Source organism: Ranitomeya variabilis, chromosome 5, assembly GCF_051348905.1.
Source record: "Ranitomeya variabilis isolate aRanVar5 chromosome 5, aRanVar5.hap1, whole genome shotgun sequence".
Lineage (NCBI taxonomy): Eukaryota > Metazoa > Chordata > Amphibia > Anura > Dendrobatidae > Ranitomeya > Ranitomeya variabilis.
In genome coordinates this window covers 55,096,812-55,114,183 of record NC_135236.1, presented here as the reverse complement: position 1 = coordinate 55,114,183, position 17,372 = coordinate 55,096,812, and the positions used below count along the sequence as shown (strand labels likewise).

Below are 17,372 nucleotides of genomic sequence, written 5' to 3'. Positions count from 1 at the left end.
TCACCTCACTACATTCTGCAATAACCCCACCGTCACCTCACTACATCCTGCAATAACCCCACCGTCACCTCACTACATCCTGCAATAACCCCACCGTCACCTCACTACATTCTGCAATAACCCCACCGTCACCTCACTACATTCTGCAATAACCCCACCGTCACCTCACTACATCCTGCAATAACCCCACCGTCACCTCACTACATTCTGCAATAACCCCACCGTCACCTCACTACATTCTGCAATAACCCCACCGTCACCTCACTACATCCTGCAATAACCCCACCGTCACCTCACTACATCCTGCAATAACCCCACCGTCACCTCACTACATCCTGCAATAACCCCACCGTCACCTCACTACATCCTGCAATAACTCCACCGTCACCTCACTACATCCTGCAATAACCCCACCGTCACCTCACTACATCCTGCAATAACCCCACCGTCACCTCACTACATCCTGCAATAACTCCGTCACCTCACTACATCCTGCAATAACCCCACCGTCACCTCACTACATTCTGCAATAACCCCACCGTCACCTCACTACATCCTGCAATAACCCCACCGTCACCTCACTACATTCTGCAATAACCCCACCGTCACCTCACTATATTCTGCAATAACCCCACCGTCACCTCACTACACCCTGCAATAACCCCGTCACCTCACTACACCCTGCAATAACCCCACCGTCACCTCACTACATCCTGCAATAACCCCACCGTCACCTCACTACATTCTGCAATAACCCCACCGTCACCTCACTACATCCTGCAATGACCCCGTCACCTCACTACATTCTGCAATAACCCCACCGTCACCTCACTACATCCTGCAATGACCCCGTCACCTCACTACATTCTGCAATAACCCCACTGTCACCTCACTACATCCTGCAATAACCCCCACCGTCACCTCACTACATCCTGCAATAACCCCACCGTCACCTCACTACATCCTGCAATAACCCCACTGTCACCTCACTACATTCTGCAATAACCCCACCGTCACCTCACTACATCCTGCAATAACCCCACCGTCACCTCACTACATCCTGCAATAACCCCACCGTCACCTCACTACATCCTGCAATAACCCCGTTACCTCACTACATTCTGCAATAACCCCACCATCACCTCACTACACCCTGCAATAACCCCACCGTCACCTCACTACACCCTGCAATAACCCCACCGTCACCTCACTACATCCTGCAATAACCCCACCGTCACCTCACTACATTCTGCAATAACCCCGCCGTCACCTCACTACACTGTGCAATAGCCCTGCTGTCGCCTCACTACATCCTGCAATGACCCCGCCGTCGCCTCACTACATTCTACAATGACCCCGCCGTCACCTCACTACATTCTGCAATGACCCCGCTGTCCCCCGCCCTACATTCTGCAATGACCCCGCTGTCCCCTCACTACATCCTGCAATGACCCCGCTGTCCCCTCACTACATTCTTCAATGACCCCGCTGTCACCTCACTACATTCTACAATAACCCCACTGTCACCTCACTACATCCTGCAATAACCCCCACCGTCACCTCACTACATCCTGCAATAACCCCACCATCATCTCACTACATTCTGCAATAACCCCGCCGTCACCTCACTACACTGTGCAATAGCCCTGCTGTCGCCTCACTACATCCTGCAATGACCCCGCCGTCGCCTCACTACATTCTACAATGACCCCGCCATCACCTCACTACATTCTACAATAACCCCACCGTCACCTCACTACATTCTGCAATAACCCCGCTGTCCCCTCACTACATTCTGCAATGACCCCGCTGTCCCCTCACTACATCCTGCAATGACCCCGCTGTCCCCTCACTACATTCTTCAATGACCCCGCTGTCACCTCACTACATTCTGCAATAACCCTACCACTTGTTCACGTGCTGGAGTCGCCTACGCCTCTTCCTGAATCGGGAGCGTCGGACAACGCCGACCTTCATGAGCCAATCGTTTATTAGAAAGAGTTGCAGAATTTGTCATCATGAGCCTGAACGCGTGCGGATACTCACCGACAATCCCCACCGCCACATACGCAATAATGGCGAGAACGATGAGTATACAGCACAGGATGTCCGTACAGCCTCTGCAACACACAGAGAAGGGTTAAAGATGAAGTACCACACCGGTGTACAGAATATACCGCACAGAGGGACACCCCGACATCGCCCCGCACCTCCCACATTAACTGTACAGTCCCATCAGATTGCCAAGATTTTTTCATAAGTCTCTATTCACAGTCAAAGCAAAAGCATCTGCGCTCCCAGAATGCACTGCTCTCCTGTATACAGAAGGCTGCCGAATTTCACCAGGTGCTTTGAATGTGAATAGAGAAGATTCCTATATTTCATGTGTGGGCGGCGTGGAAGACGATACGAGGCAGATCACATTTCTATATGACAGGAGCCCATGAGTCACCCCGTTATCAGAGCCATCCACTCATGAGCCACGCCTGGCTCATCACACTCCACGCCTGGCTCATCACACTCCACGCCTGGCTCATCACACTCCACGCCTGGCTCATCACACACTCCACGCCTGGCTCATCACACACTCCACGCCTGGCTCATCACACACTACGCCTGGCTCATCACACACCACGCCTGGCTCATCACACACCACGCCTGGCCTGTACTAGCCCAGTATGGCTAGAATATGGCAGCATACACGGAGTGTAATACTGTAATGATGGAGGAGGGGACGATGGAAGGAAACAAACAACAAACAAGGCTTCCTAGGAAAGCATCAGATTTATGAGGCACTTAAGGCACTTGTTGGCCGGCCGCAGAAATGGGCGGCCGCGGTAGGAAACTCAGTATGGATTATTTTCTCCGTGTTCGTCTGGAAGGAGATGATGATGGATGATCAACTTCGTCATCATCATCTAGAAGCTTTTGTAGTCAGTAAACAGCAGTTTTAATCTTAAGATCTCAGGTGGCAAGACACTGAAGGGTCTTCCAGGATCCCTGGTTGTCTAGGGTCGTAAGAAGGGTAAATGCCAGGATCCCTGGTGGTCTCGGGTAGTGAGAAGGGGTAAATGCAGGAATCCCTGGTGGTCTAGAGTAGTGAGAAGGGGTATATGCCAGGATCCCTCGTGGTCTAGGATAGTGAGAAGGGGTATATGCCAGGATCCCTCGTGGTCTAGGATAGTGACAAGGGGTAAATGCAGGAATCCCTGGTGGTCTAGGGTAAAAAGAAGGGGTAAATGCCATGATCTCTGGTGGTCTAGCATAGGAAGAAGGGGTAAATGCCAGGATCCTTGGTGGTCTAGGGTAGGGAGAAGGGGTAAATGCCAGGATCCCTGATGGTCTTGGGAAGTGAGAAGGGGTAAATGCAGGATCCCTGGTGGTCCAGGGCAGCAAAGCATTTTCATTTTAGGATACCTGGTGGCCTAGGGTAGCAAATGGAGTGAATTCCAAGGTCTCTGTGGTCCAGATTAGTGAGAGGGGTAAATGCCAGGATCTTTGGTGGTCCAGGGCAACAAAGTGGGTACATTTTAGGATCCTTGGTGGTCCAAGGCAGCAAAATGAGTGAATGAAAAGATCCCTGGTGATCTAGGGTAGCGAGAGGGGTGGATGTCAATATCCCTAGTGGTCAGAAAAGCGGTTCATGTGAAGGTCCATTGTGGTCTGAAGTAGTAAAAAGGGTTCATGTCAAGTACCCTAGTGATCTAGGGCAGCGAGAGGGGTAAATGCCAGGATTCCCAATAATCCAGGGCAGAAAAATGCGGTGCATTCTAGGATACCTGGAAGTCTTGGGCAGTAAAATACTAGGATGTTTTAGTGTCTATAGCAGTAAAAGGAGAACATTTTAAGATCCTTGGTGGTCTAGGTCAGAGAATAGAGTAAATATCAGGTGGTCCAGAGCAGAGAACGAGGTTAAAACCAAAATCGCTGGTGGTCTAGGGCAGTGAATGGGGTAAAGTTAGGGTCCCTGGTGGTCCAGGGAAGTGACCAATGAAATGGGCAATATCAGGATCCCCAGTGATCTATGGCAGCAATATGGGTAGAGGTCAGTAGTTATTACTGTAGAGCAGCTCCATCCTCCAGCCCAGCTGGACCAGACTCTCCCTGGGCAGTTAGCGAGTCCTAGTTAAAGGCAAACTTAAGAACTCGTGCACCGACCACACAATCTGTATTAATAAGTTACCTGTTATGTATGGGACCTTTGAAGCTCGGATCATATTTCCTTGGTTCTCCTAAAAATAAAATAAAAATAATGAGACATTTTTTTTTTAACAAAAGCAAAGGAAAAAAAGTGTGCCCCCTGGTGCCTAGAATCTCCACCACAGAATAAACAATTACCATTCAGAAGTATGGGAAAGATGGGTGACAGCAGAATTTACACTGATATCGCACATTTATTCATTTCCATTTTGGAGTGTATGGCCCTTTAAATTTACAGTATTAAATGTCTTGTTTGCCAAGAGAACACATTTTCCGCCCGTCCCTCCTACATATGTGCCGGGCGATCTCTGGCTGCATATTCCAGGCCAAGAATTCGTCTTTGCGCTCTACTCTCTAATTTTGGCTAAATGAGGCAGCGCAGAGTCGAGAAGGGGACGATCAGGAGAAGCCAGAAATTACATATTACCGATATATAGAGATGTGTGAGGACGGAGCCCCCTCCCCAGCTGGACTGCACTTTAAAGACTAAAATGCAATACAAAAGCGTGAGAAATGTGCATAACGTAGCAGCATTTTTTCTTGTCAATACCATGTTGTTTTTCATGGTTTTACTTTTCATGGTACATTTTTAAAATTTTTCCCATCTGCCCATGTATCTATATATAAAGCCGTCCGTGTACAAGACAGCGCTATAATCTTGTTCTACTATTGTCATCATGGTCAGTACAAGACTATAATCATAGAGAGCTGAAGAACACCACCCTGCTGGGGGCCCGAGCCATCCCAGAAATACCGCAACACATTGCTGAGGGAACACCCAGAGTATATATTCTTGTACATAGGGGCTGTATTATAGTAGTTATATTCTTGTACATAGGGAGCAGTATTATAGTAGTTATATTCTTGTACATAGGAGCAGTATTATAGTAGTTATATTCTTGTACATAGGGGCTGTATTATAGTAGTTATATTCTTGTACATAGGGGCTGTATTATAGTAGTTATATTCTTGTACATAGGGGCTGTATTATAGTAGTTATATTCTTGTACATAGGGGCTGTATTATAGTAGTTATATTCTTGTACATAGGGGCTGTATTATAGTAGTTATATTCTTGTACATAGGGGCTGTATTATAGTAGTTATATTCTTGTACATAGGGGCTGTATTATAGTAGTTATATTCTTGTACATAGGGGAAGTATTATAGTAGTTATATTCTTGTATATAGGACAGTATTATAGCAGTTATATTCTTGTACATAGGGGGCAGTATTATAGTAGTTATATTCTTGTACATAGGGAGCAGTATTATAGTAGTTATATTCTTGTACATAGGGGCTGTATTATAGTAGTTATATTCTTGTACATAGGGGCTGTATTATAGTAGTTATATTCTTGTACATAGGGAGCAGTATTATAGTAGTTATATTCTTGTACATAGGAGCAGTATTATAATAGTTATATTCTTGTATATAGGACAGTATTATAGCAGTTATATTCTTGTACATAGGGGGCAGTATTATAGTACTTATATTCTTGTACATAGGAGCAGTACTATAGTAGTTATATTCTTGTACATAGGGGCAGTATTATAGTAGTTATATTCTTGTACATAGGGGCTGTATTATAGTAGTTATATTCTTGTACATAGGGAGCAGTATTATAGTAGTTATATTCTTGTACATAGGAGCAGTATTATAGTAGTTATATTCTTGTATATAGGACAGTATTATAGCAGTTATATTCTTGTACATAGGGGGCAGTATTATAGTACTTATATTCTTGTACATAGGAGCAGTACTATAGTAGTTATATTCTTGTACATAGGGGCAGTATTATAGTAGTTATATTCTTGTATATAGGGGGCAGTATTATAGTAGTTATATTCTTGTACATAGGGAGCAGTATTATAGTAGTTATATTCTTGTACACAGTGGGCAGTATTATAGTAGTTATATTCTTGTACATAGGAGCAGTATTATAGTAGTTATATTCTTGTACATAGGAGCAGTATTATAGTAGTTATATTCTTGTACATAGGGGCAGTATTATAGTAGTTATATTCTTGTACACAGTGGGCAGTATTATAGTAGTTATATTCTTGTACATAGGAGCAGTATTATAGTAGTTATATTCTTGTACATAGCGGCAGTATTATAGTAGTTATATTCTTGTACATAGGAGCAGTATTATAGTAGTTATATTCTTGTACATAGGAGCAGTATTATAGCAGTTATATTCTTGTACATAGGGAGCAGTATTATAGTAGTTATATTCTTGTACACAGTGGGCAGTATTATAGTAGTTATATTCTTGTACATAGGAGCAGTATTATAGTAGTTATATTCTTGTACATAGGAGCAGTATTATAGCAGTTATATTCTTGTACATAGGGAGCAGTATTATAGTAGTTATATTCTTGTACACAGTGGGCAGTATTATAGTAGTTATATTCTTGTACATAGGAGCAGTATTATAGTAGTTATATTCTTGTACATAGGAGCAGTATTATAGTAGTTATATTCTTGTACATAGGAGCAGTATTATAGTAGTTATATTCTTGTACATAGGAGCAGTATTATAGTAGTTATATTCTTGTACATAGGAGCAGTATTATAGTAGTTATATTCTTGTACATAGGAGCAGTATTATAGTAGTTATATTCTTGTACATAGGGGCAGTATTATAGTAGTTATATTCTTGTACACAGTGGGCAGTATTATAGTAGTTATATTCTTGTACATAGGAGCAGTATTATAGTAGTTATATTCTTGTACATAGCGGCAGTATTATAGTAGTTATATTCTTGTACATAGGAGCAGTATTATAGTAGTTATATTCTTGTACATAGGAGCAGTATTATAGCAGTTATATTCTTGTACATAGGGAGCAGTATTATAGTAGTTATATTCTTGTACACAGTGGGCAGTATTATAGTAGTTATATTCTTGTACATAGGAGCAGTATTATAGTAGTTATATTCTTGTACATAGGAGCAGTATTGTAGTAGTTATATTCTTGTACATAGGGGGCAGTATTATAGTAGTTATATTCTTGTACATAGGGGCAGTATTATAGTAGTTATATTCTTGTACATAGGGGCAGTATTATAGTAGTTATATTCTTGTACATAGGGGCAGTATTATAGTAGTTATATTCTTGTACATAGGGGCAGTATTATAGTAGTTATATTCTTGTACATAGGGGCAGTATTATAGTAGTTATATTCTTGTACATAGGGGCAGTATTATAGTAGTTATATTCTTGTACATAGGAGCAGTATTACAGTAGTTATATTCTTGTACATAGGGGCAGTATTATAGTAGTTATATTCTTGTACATAGGAGCAGTATTATAGTAGTTATATTCTTGTACATAGGGGGCAGTATTATAGTAGTTATATTCTTGTACATAGGGGCAGTATTATAGTAGTTATATTCTTGTACATAGGGGCAGTATTATAGTAGTTATATTCTTGTACATAGGGGGCAGTATTATAGTAGTTATATTCTTGTACATAGGGGCAGTATTATAGTAGTTATATTCTTGTACATAGGGGCAGTATTATAGTAGTTATATTCTTGTACATAGGGGCAGTATTATAGTAGTTATATTCTTGTACATAGGGGCAGTATTATAGTAGTTATATTCTTGTACATAGGAGCAGTATTATAGTAGTTATATTCTTGTACATAGGAGCAGTATTATAGTAGTTATATTCTTGTACATAGGAGCAGTATTATAGTAGTTATATTCTTGTACATAGGGGCAGTATTATAGTAGTTATATTCTTGTACATAGGAGCAGTATTATAGCAGTTATATTCTTGTACATAGGAGCAGTATTATAGTAGTTATATTCTTGTACATAGGAGCAGTATTATAGCAGTTATATTCTTGTACATAGGAGCAGTATTATAGTAGTTATATTCTTGTACATAGGAGCAGTATTATAGTAGTTATATTCTTGTACATAGGGGCAGTATCATGGTAGTTATATATTGCTATCCAAATACAAAATCGGTAACAGGGCCCTCACCTATCTTAGACAATATATATAAGGCTTCTTTCACACTTCCGTTTTTTGCCATCCGTCGCAATCCGTCGTTTTGGCAAAAAACGGATCCTGCAAATGTGCCCGCAGGATGCGTTTTTTTGCCATTAACTTTAATTGACGACGGATTGCGATGGATGGCCACACGTTGCATCCGTCTTGCAACGGATGCGTTGTGTTTTTGCGGTCTGTCGTGACAAAAAAAAAAAAACGTTCAAGGGAACTTTTTTTGTCCGTCGGATCCGTTATTTCCGACCGCGAATGAGCGGCCGGAACTCCGCCCCCTCCTCCCAGGACTTCACTATGGGCAGCAGATGCGTCGGAAAACTGCATGCGCTGCCCACGTTGTGCACTATTTGCACAACGTCCGTCAGTACGTCGGCCCGACGGTTTGCGACGGCCCCGTACCGACGGAAATGTGAAAGAGGCCTAATACTCTCCCTCCTATGTGGCAGTGGGACTTTGTGGCCCCTACAGGCACCTGCAGTAAGAGCTTTGATCTGCCCCTGACATGAATAGTTGTTTCTCTCAGTTTCGTCTGTTCTGTGCAACATAAAAGGAGAGACGACAAAGCCCACAGAAAGCTGACGAAAGAGGGGCCGAGTAGTTTTACTAGTTTTCACCCCGTAGTGAATCCAATAATAATCAGACAGACGCAGAGATGGCCGTCAGCCTACAGGACGGTCGGGTAAGAAATGATTTTTGCCCATACACCCATTATCACATTAGCATTCACACTCAACTTAGCCAAATGGGCAGGGTCATTTTTACAAAAGGAGATCAGCGGCAAAAATGTCATCTTTTTGTGCCGCTTATCTCAGTCTATCAAGACTCAGAACTATAAATAAAAAAACTAAAACCTAAAAACACCCAATGTCGGCTCTTATTGATTATTGAGCAGAATCCACACAAGATTTTCTGTAGAAAAAGAACAAACCGGCTGAGAAAACAAACATTTACCAACCGCACACAAGGAAACGTGGAGACTCCGCTCCAGTTTACACTTGCAGTCCTTATATTTAAAGGGATCTTCCCGTGGTCATAGATTCATATTGTCGGATAGCCCTCGTATAAACAAACACTTTTGCAATTTACGGCATGTTAAAATTTGCAGCCGTTCCTGAGAGAATAACACTTTTCTGTTCCTTACAGCTCGTTGCCTTGGAGACCGACCACCGCTGTTATCTAGTTTTATAAGCAGTGGGCTGATGCTGGCTGAGATTAGGTGGCTCCTGGTCAGCTTCAGGGCAGAGGTTACAAGCTCAACATGAAACAGTCTGTAAGCACTGCGCATGTTCTGCTGTCTAGCAGCGGTGGCCGGTTTCTAAGGCAACGAGCAATAAACAAAAAGAAAAATGCCAATATCTCAAGAATGGCTGAAAATTTTATATAACAGTAAACTGGAAAAGTACTTGTACTTGCAAGCACTATCCGGCAATATCCATTGATTAATATGGGAATAACCCCTTTAAGTGTCCCTTTAAGTGGGACCTTTATTGATCTATGGCCTTGTCTGAGCAATAAACTATCACTTTTTTTGAGCGGATAAGAAAACTCATTAGTGCAAACACGGCCGATCAGGTCGTATAATTTGTATCGAGTGTCCACCTCCATTGGAGAAATTAAGGATCGGGCAGATTGGATTTCAACATGTCCAATCCTTTTGTTCTTCTGTTAAAGCGAGGATTGGTCTCAAGACAACACAAGCAACCGGGGAGAGTGGGCGTGTGTAAGAGGAGGTGGTCGAGAGAAATGACTGATCCCTTAAAACAGGTCATGCAATGTCTCCCTCACTGGGGGCAGAGAGGTGATGCCAATATGGCGCCCATACAGCTTAGCATGTAATGTGAAGCGGTCCTATTAGAGTAGCACCCGTCAGCTCCAACTGTCACAAAGAGAGGCGATGGATAACCCCTTTAAGGCTTTAAACCATATAGAATATAAAAGCGACCCCCTCCCCCCACATCAAACCCGTCAGGAATTTGGGATTTCAGACGCCTCAGAGACAGCGCCATTTCATGTGGCTATAGGGAATGTCTCAGAACAATGAAAGTTATTTAGCGAGAGTCACGATAGAAGACGCCGACTCTGGGCCCGGCCGAAAGCCAAGATCCAGACAGAAGGATTCACAAGACGCCATGACTGAAACAAGAACCAATCAGAGGGCAGCTTTTATTTTACCACAACAGTTTCAGAAATGAAAGCAGAGCAGGGATTGGTCGCTATGGGTAACTATGACTGCTGTGAGTCGGGGCCGCCATGTCCTTTGTAAACAAATCACCTATACTTTTGACCATTGTATTTGGGCCCGGCCATCTTGTCTGCAATGGTAAAAGCATTGAGAAAATGGCTTTATAGTAGCCACACGGACAATAGAAATCTGTAGACTCGACATGTTCATTGGCTTCTATGAGAGAGTGTCGTGGGCATGCTCCGTGACCTGTGCCGAGGTCATTATATGAGGTGGTGAGCTGTGACATCACCTATTGTGAGTGGTGGATCCTGTGTTATCTACTGTTTATAGAGGTGTTATCAGTCATTGTACAGGAGGAGGAGGTGAGCTGTGACATCACCTATTGTGAATGGTGGATCCTGTGTTATCTACTGTATATGGAGGTGTTATCAGTCATTGTACAGGACGAGGAGGTGAGCTGTGACATCACCTATTGTGAATGGTGGATCCTGTGTTATCTACTGTATATAGAGGTGTTATCAGTCATTGTACAGGAGGAGGAGGTGAGCTGTGACATCATCTATTGTGAATGGTGGATCCTGTGTTATCTACTGTATATAGAGGTGTTATCAGTCATTGTACAGGAGGAGGAGGTGAGCTGTGACATCACCTATTGTGAATGGTGGATCCTGTGTTATCTACTGTATATGGAGGTGTTATCAGTCATTGTACAGGACGAGGAGGTGAGCTGTGACATCACCTATTGTGAATGGTGGATCCTGTGTTATCTACTGTTTATAGAGGTGTTATCAGTCATTGTACAGGACGAGGAGGTGAGCTGTGACATCACCTATTGTGAATGGTGGATCCTGTGTTATCTACTGTATATAGAGCCGTTATCAGTCATTGTACAAGAGGAGGAGGTGAGCTGTGATATCACCTATTGTGAATGGTGGATCCTGTGTTATCTACTGTATATAGAGGTATTATCAGTCATTGTAAAGGAGGAGGAGGAGGTGAGCTGTGACATCACCTATTGTGAATGGTGGATCCTGTGTTATCTACTGTATATAGAGCTGTTATCAGTCATTGTAAAGGAGGAGGAGGAGGTGAGCTGTGACATCACCTATTGTGAATGGTGGATCCTGTGTTATCTACTGTATATAGAGCTGTTATCAGTCATTGTACAGGAGGAGGAGTTGAGCTGTGGCATCACCTATTGTGATTGGTGGATCCTGTGTTATCTACTGTATATAGAGCTGTTATCAGTCATTGTACAGGAGGAGGAGTTGAGCTGTGGCATCACCTATTGTGAATGGTGGATCCTGTGTTATCTACTGTATATGGAGGTGTTATCAGTCATTGTACAGGAGGGGGAGGAGGTGAGCTGTGACATCACCTATTGTGAATGATGGATCCTGTGTTATGTACTGTATATAGAGGTGTTATCAGTCATTGTACAGGAGGAGGAGGTGAGCTGTGATATCACCTATTGTGAATGGTGGATCCTGTGTTATCTACTGTATATGGAGGTGTTATCAGTCATTGTACAGGAGGGGGAGGAGGTGAGCTGTGACATCACCTATTGTGAATGATGGATCCTGTGTTATGTACTGTATATAGAGGTGTTATCAGTCATTGTACAGGAGGAGGAGTTGAGCTGTGACATCACCTATTGTGAATGGTGGATCCTGTGTTATCTACTGTATATGGAGGTGTTATCAGTCATTGTACAGGAGGGGGAGGAGGTGAGCTGTGACATCACCTATTGTGAATGGTGGATCCTGTGTTATCTACTGTATATAGAGGTGTTATCAGTCATTGTACAGGAGGGGGAGGAGGTGAGCTGTGACATCACCTATTGTGAATGGTGGATCCTGTGTTATCTACTGTATATAGAGGTGTTATCAGTCATTGTACAGGAGAAGGAGGAGGTGAGCTGTGATACCACCTATAGGGAATGGTGGATCCTGTGTTATCTGCTGTAAATTAAATAGAGATGTTATATACAGGCACATGTTTGGAATTTTACAGATGTGCAATACCAATCTCCCAAAATGTAAAATTAATTAACCCAATCGGTAAACGCTGTAATGGGAAAAAAAATCAAATCATTAAGCATTAAGAACAGAAGCAGACTCCTGGGGTTCACACACGGTCACCTAGCTCGTACATACAGTGATGCTCATGTGTGCAAGGAGTTTAAAGGGGTAACCATTTTGAAATGTTTTTCCCCTTAAATCAATAGCACACATGACAATAACTTTTTAATATATCTCATCTTAGAAATCTGCTTCATTTTTCTACCAGGACTGATCATTCACTCTCAAAATATCAATTCGCATGTACAATCTGTATCCAGTATACACAGATTTTCTCATAACAGAGGTGACAGTTGGTGCTTTTAAAATTCTATGGAGAGGGGGGGAGGGGGAGCTAGAGACCAACACATACATTGTGCTGCAAGTTCTCCTGAAAGTTACAGATCTCTGTAGAATATAGAAGTGTTATTTCAGCAGAACGTCTGTGTCTGCCTTTAGCTCCTCCCTCTTTTTCCCCGTCTGTCTGCTTATAACTCCTCCCTCCTCTTTTCCCCTCTGTCTGCTTATAACTCCTCCCTCCTCTTTTCCCCGTCTGTCTGCTTATAACTCCTCCCTCCTCTTTTCCCCTCTATGTCTGCTTATAACTCCTCCCTCCTCTTTTCCCCTCTATGTCTGCTTATAACTCGACCCTCCTCTTTTCCCCTATGTCTGCTTATAACTCCTCCCTCCTCTTTTCCCCCTCTGCGTCTGCTTATAACTCCTCCCTCCTCTTTTCCCCTCTATCTGCTTATAACCCCTCCCTCCTCTTTTCCCGTCTGCTTATAACTCCTCCGTCCTCTTTCCCCCCTCTGTCTGCTTATAACTCCTCCCTCCTCTTTCCCCCTCTGTCTGCTTATAACTCCTCCCTCCTCTTTCCCCCTCTGCTTATAACTCCTCCCTCCTCTTTCCCCCTCTGCTTATAACTCCTCCCTCCTCTTTCCCCCTCTGCTTATAACCCCTCCCTCCTCTTTTCCCGTCTGCTTATAACTCCTCCCTCCTCTTTCCCCCTCTGTCTGCTTATAACTCCTCCCTCCTCTTTCCCCCTCTGTCTGCTTATAACTCCTCCCTCCTCTTTCCCCCTCTGCTTATAACTCCTCCCTCCTCTTTCCCCCTCTGCTTATAACTCCTCCCTCCTCTTTTCCCCTCTGTCTGCTTATAACTCCTCCCTCTTTTCCCCCTCTGCTTATAACTCCTCCCTCCTCTTTTCCCCTCTGTCTCCTTATAACTCCTCCCTCCTCTTTTCCCCTCTATGTCTGCTTATAACTCCTTCCCTTCCATAGAATTTTAAAAGCACTAACTCATATGGCATCTCAGTAATGGGAAAAAAATCTATCTTCACAGGTAATATTTGTAGTCAGTGCATGAGTAATCAGTCCAAGAGGAGAAAGAAGCAAATTTCTCTGATAAGACAGCACCTTTTATACTATTTCATGTACTATTGATTTTATGAACTAAACATTTAACATGATGGTGTTGCAGTTTCTATTTCAGGTCACGCTGTATAACCTTGTTCACAAATCAAGAGCCTTCATACCAAGGTCCAGGATAAATGAGGCCTAATCCCAATATAACCAGCTCCAAGTGACTCATTGCCGTTCTTCAAGTCTGAGTCACTGTTCTGAAGATCGGTGAGCCCCAGAACACCCAACCCTTATTACATGTGTTACCTACTAGACTCACAGAAACACCAGTTCAGATTTTACTGGGATGTTCCCACAAATACTTCTAAGGCATCTCCAGTAGACTCACAAAAAGTACTTTAAGTATTAAGTCTGAGGGTCTTCTGTAGAACAGATAGTCACAGGAATTACCATTGGTTCATGTACAGCAATGGTAGTCACTCAGACCTGGGACAAGCAGTTGCTAGGCAACCTGTATTAAAATGTCTTTATCAAAACATCTGAACCAAGGTGTGAATGGGTCGGCTCATGTTGTCGTCATTAGAACATCACAAGTAAGGAAAGAGTATAAGCTTTTCTTACTTGACACAAACTTTTAAGACGGGGTTAACCGCAAAACAAAAAAAACGGAGTTAGACTATAATCTGGTATACATGCAAGTGTAAGAGCATGTTCACACTGTGGTACATGTAAATAACATGGTGTACTTAGTTAACGCTATTTTGATCAAAAAAGCATAAAAGCCATCCCACCACGACAAGGTGTGACTCATCGGGACGGTCCTAACCTGTCTCTGGTAGTAAAACCTTACCATCTGTCAAACAACGTCAATGTGAATAAGGGCAAAGCAGAACAAGGCCAGACTGAGACACCCATCCATGGGAAGCCATGGTGGGATACTTAGCTCAGAAAGGGGAGCCACGACCATCCCAATGGGGACACCTTGACATGGTGGGATAAGTACCCCATGTTATTTACATGTATGATTACCATTTACTGACTTACTTGCTGTAAGGTGTATGGCTCATTTCTGTTTTTTTTCCTTGGGTTTTATTTAGGATGGGGTTGTCCACGTCGTGGACAGACAAGCCCTCTGGTCCACTGTGGTGGACAGACAAGCCCTCTGGTCCACTGTGGTGGACAGACAAGCCCTCTGGTCCACTGTGGTGGACAGACAAGCCCTCTGGTCCACGTGGTGGACAGACAAGCCCTCTGGTCCACGTGGTGGACAGACAAGCCCTCTGGTCCACGTGGTGGACAGACAAGCCCTCTGGTCCACGTGGTGGACAGACAAGCCCTCTGGTCCAAGTAGTGGACAATGTTTCTAGTCCTGAACACCTTGACCCCTTCCTCCAAACATCAAGATGGAATTTTCACATAATTGCAAACTTTTTAGAAGTACTTTCAAAGGGGAAAAATACAGATACATGCTAAAGGTATCACCATTATTATTTTTTCCTATTCTACTCCCTCTTTTCTCCAACCAGCACTTGGGCATCTCCTGAAACCTGCTTAACGGGAAGTTTTGTGATTATGAGAATCCAATGGTGCCCGGTAGATTTGCCAATTCCTCCACCTGGTGGGTTGGAAAGTATTGAGTTTTAAGCATGTGGCAGTAAAGCTACCGACGGCAAGTCCTCCAGCTGTAGCCTACCTAGAAGGGGAGCACTATGTGCCCTCACTATCCCTAAATATTTAGGTGCCCACACTCGATCTTTGGGTTTTCCGGCATTGATCGTGGGCGCCGTAAATTATTCAGGCTTCATTCCCTGCACAGGAGTTTTCCAATAAAAACATCTGGAAACACTTGTTATTGGCAAATCTCCGAGGTCTCGGCCTCCTCCCTCTTATCAGATGCCAGCAGACAAGCGCTGGGATGTTGTGTTTGCCATCACACAAAGCCTGATATTTTCCATTAGTGTTCGTGTCATCTGTTCAGGGCAAGGATCAGAAATGTTCCATCAAAGACGTCTGGTTTGGTAATCCCAGTTTCCCCAACAGGAGAATCCCACCCCACCCCTTCAGGATCCTCATAGATTAGAAGACAACTACCAATTTCTCTTATTGTGGAGGACTAGGACCATGTAATACTTCACTTTACCTTTAGGGGCACTGTGAAAAGATTGAATACATCAAATTAGATCTGTTTGTTTGTTCGGGATCACAGATAACCTGTTATTTTTGGTGGACTGTAGAAAGTGGACCTTTTTACAGGTGTATTTTTGTCCCCGGAGATTGGCACAGAGATCCATGCCGAGAGTAATCTTCTTATGAGGGCAATGGCCTGACTTGTACAAGATATAATGCCAAGATAATCTTCTGACTTCAGGGTTATGCGAGAACTGGTTTGTGGATTAGCGAAGGATAATCTACCTGTTAGTAGCCATAACTGGGTCATCAGACAAACCGTTAAAGGGAACGTTTCATTGGATTATTTCATTTAACCCGTTTACTTCTTCCAATTACCGCTGCTCCACTGATTCCGGAACTGTTTTTCTTTTTCTTCTGTGTCCTTCCGTCCCAAAGTTATGCCCCCCAGTATTAATGGTGTAGATTTTCCCTTTTCCCTCCCAAGTGGGCATATACCCTAGAACTCCTCGGTGGGCGCGGCCGTGATTTGATTGGCCAGCAGTAGAGGAGAACGCGCAAAGAATTTATATGGTACACGCCCAGTTGGCTGAAGGGAAGATTTTCACCATTATTTTCGAAGGGGCATAACTTTGGAACGGAGGGGCACAGAAGAAAAAGAAAAAGTGTTCCACATTCAGTGGAGCAGGGGCAACTGTAGGAGGGGGATCAGATTAAGTTAAAAAAAGAATTAAAAAGGTCTTCTACCCTACATCTTCAACGTGAGGTGCTACAGCTGTTGAGAGACTACATGTTAAGAGTTGTAGTTTGCCAAAAGTTTGGGAGTCACAGATGTGAGGCCAAAGTCTTATAGTCACTAAGGTTGAACTATAAATGCCTCAATTTTCCAGATCCCTATTGTACATCCTTAGGGTATGTTCACACGTGGCTTTTTTTTGCAGCGTACGGATGTAAAAACGCGACTAGTGCGAGTGAGGTTTTCCAGCCATCACTCACACTAGAACTTTCCTTTTTCGTGATGGAAGGGCCCCTTGTGAGCGGACCATTGGGGTGACACTTTACGGCAAAACGCAACTTTAGTAGCGGAGGGGGGAGAAATAAAGTTCTTGTGCGCCACCTGGAGAAGTACTGGAGATGTTCTCTAGGGGGCGCCGTTTGGTTTACATAGGTCTGTACCACGCTCTATACTTATAGTGACCATTATATACGGTCCATATAGTGCCCCTATGGACGTGGCTCATAACGACCCTCCTCGCCCGGCCTCAGCCGCTCAGTCACAATTTCGGTACCAAATTCCTGCACAGTTTATGTTGGGAAGCCGCGGATGGCCGCTGTTGGTTTAGCCTTATTTACTACGGATGAAGAGCTCCTTTCATTACTCAGGCCGCTGCCCGAAACATTACAGTAACACAGTCAG

General features: G+C 43.6%; 1 protein-coding gene across 4 annotated transcripts in view; it reads right to left on the bottom strand.

Annotated features, from left to right (window-relative positions):
• SLC44A2 (solute carrier family 44 member 2 (CTL2 blood group)) overlaps positions 1 to 17,372 on the bottom strand; it is a 91,563-nt gene that overhangs the window by 24,509 nt on the left and 49,682 nt on the right. For all 4 annotated transcript variants that reach the window (XM_077262020.1, XM_077262022.1, XM_077262023.1 and 1 more), the window contains exons 2-3: positions 4,184 to 4,232; positions 2,047 to 2,120 (exon numbers count right to left, since the gene is read on the bottom strand). In XM_077262020.1, the coding sequence (XP_077118135.1) occupies positions 2,047 to 2,120; positions 4,184 to 4,232 (123 nt within the window). The remainder of the gene's footprint in view (positions 1 to 2,046; positions 2,121 to 4,183; positions 4,233 to 17,372) is intronic.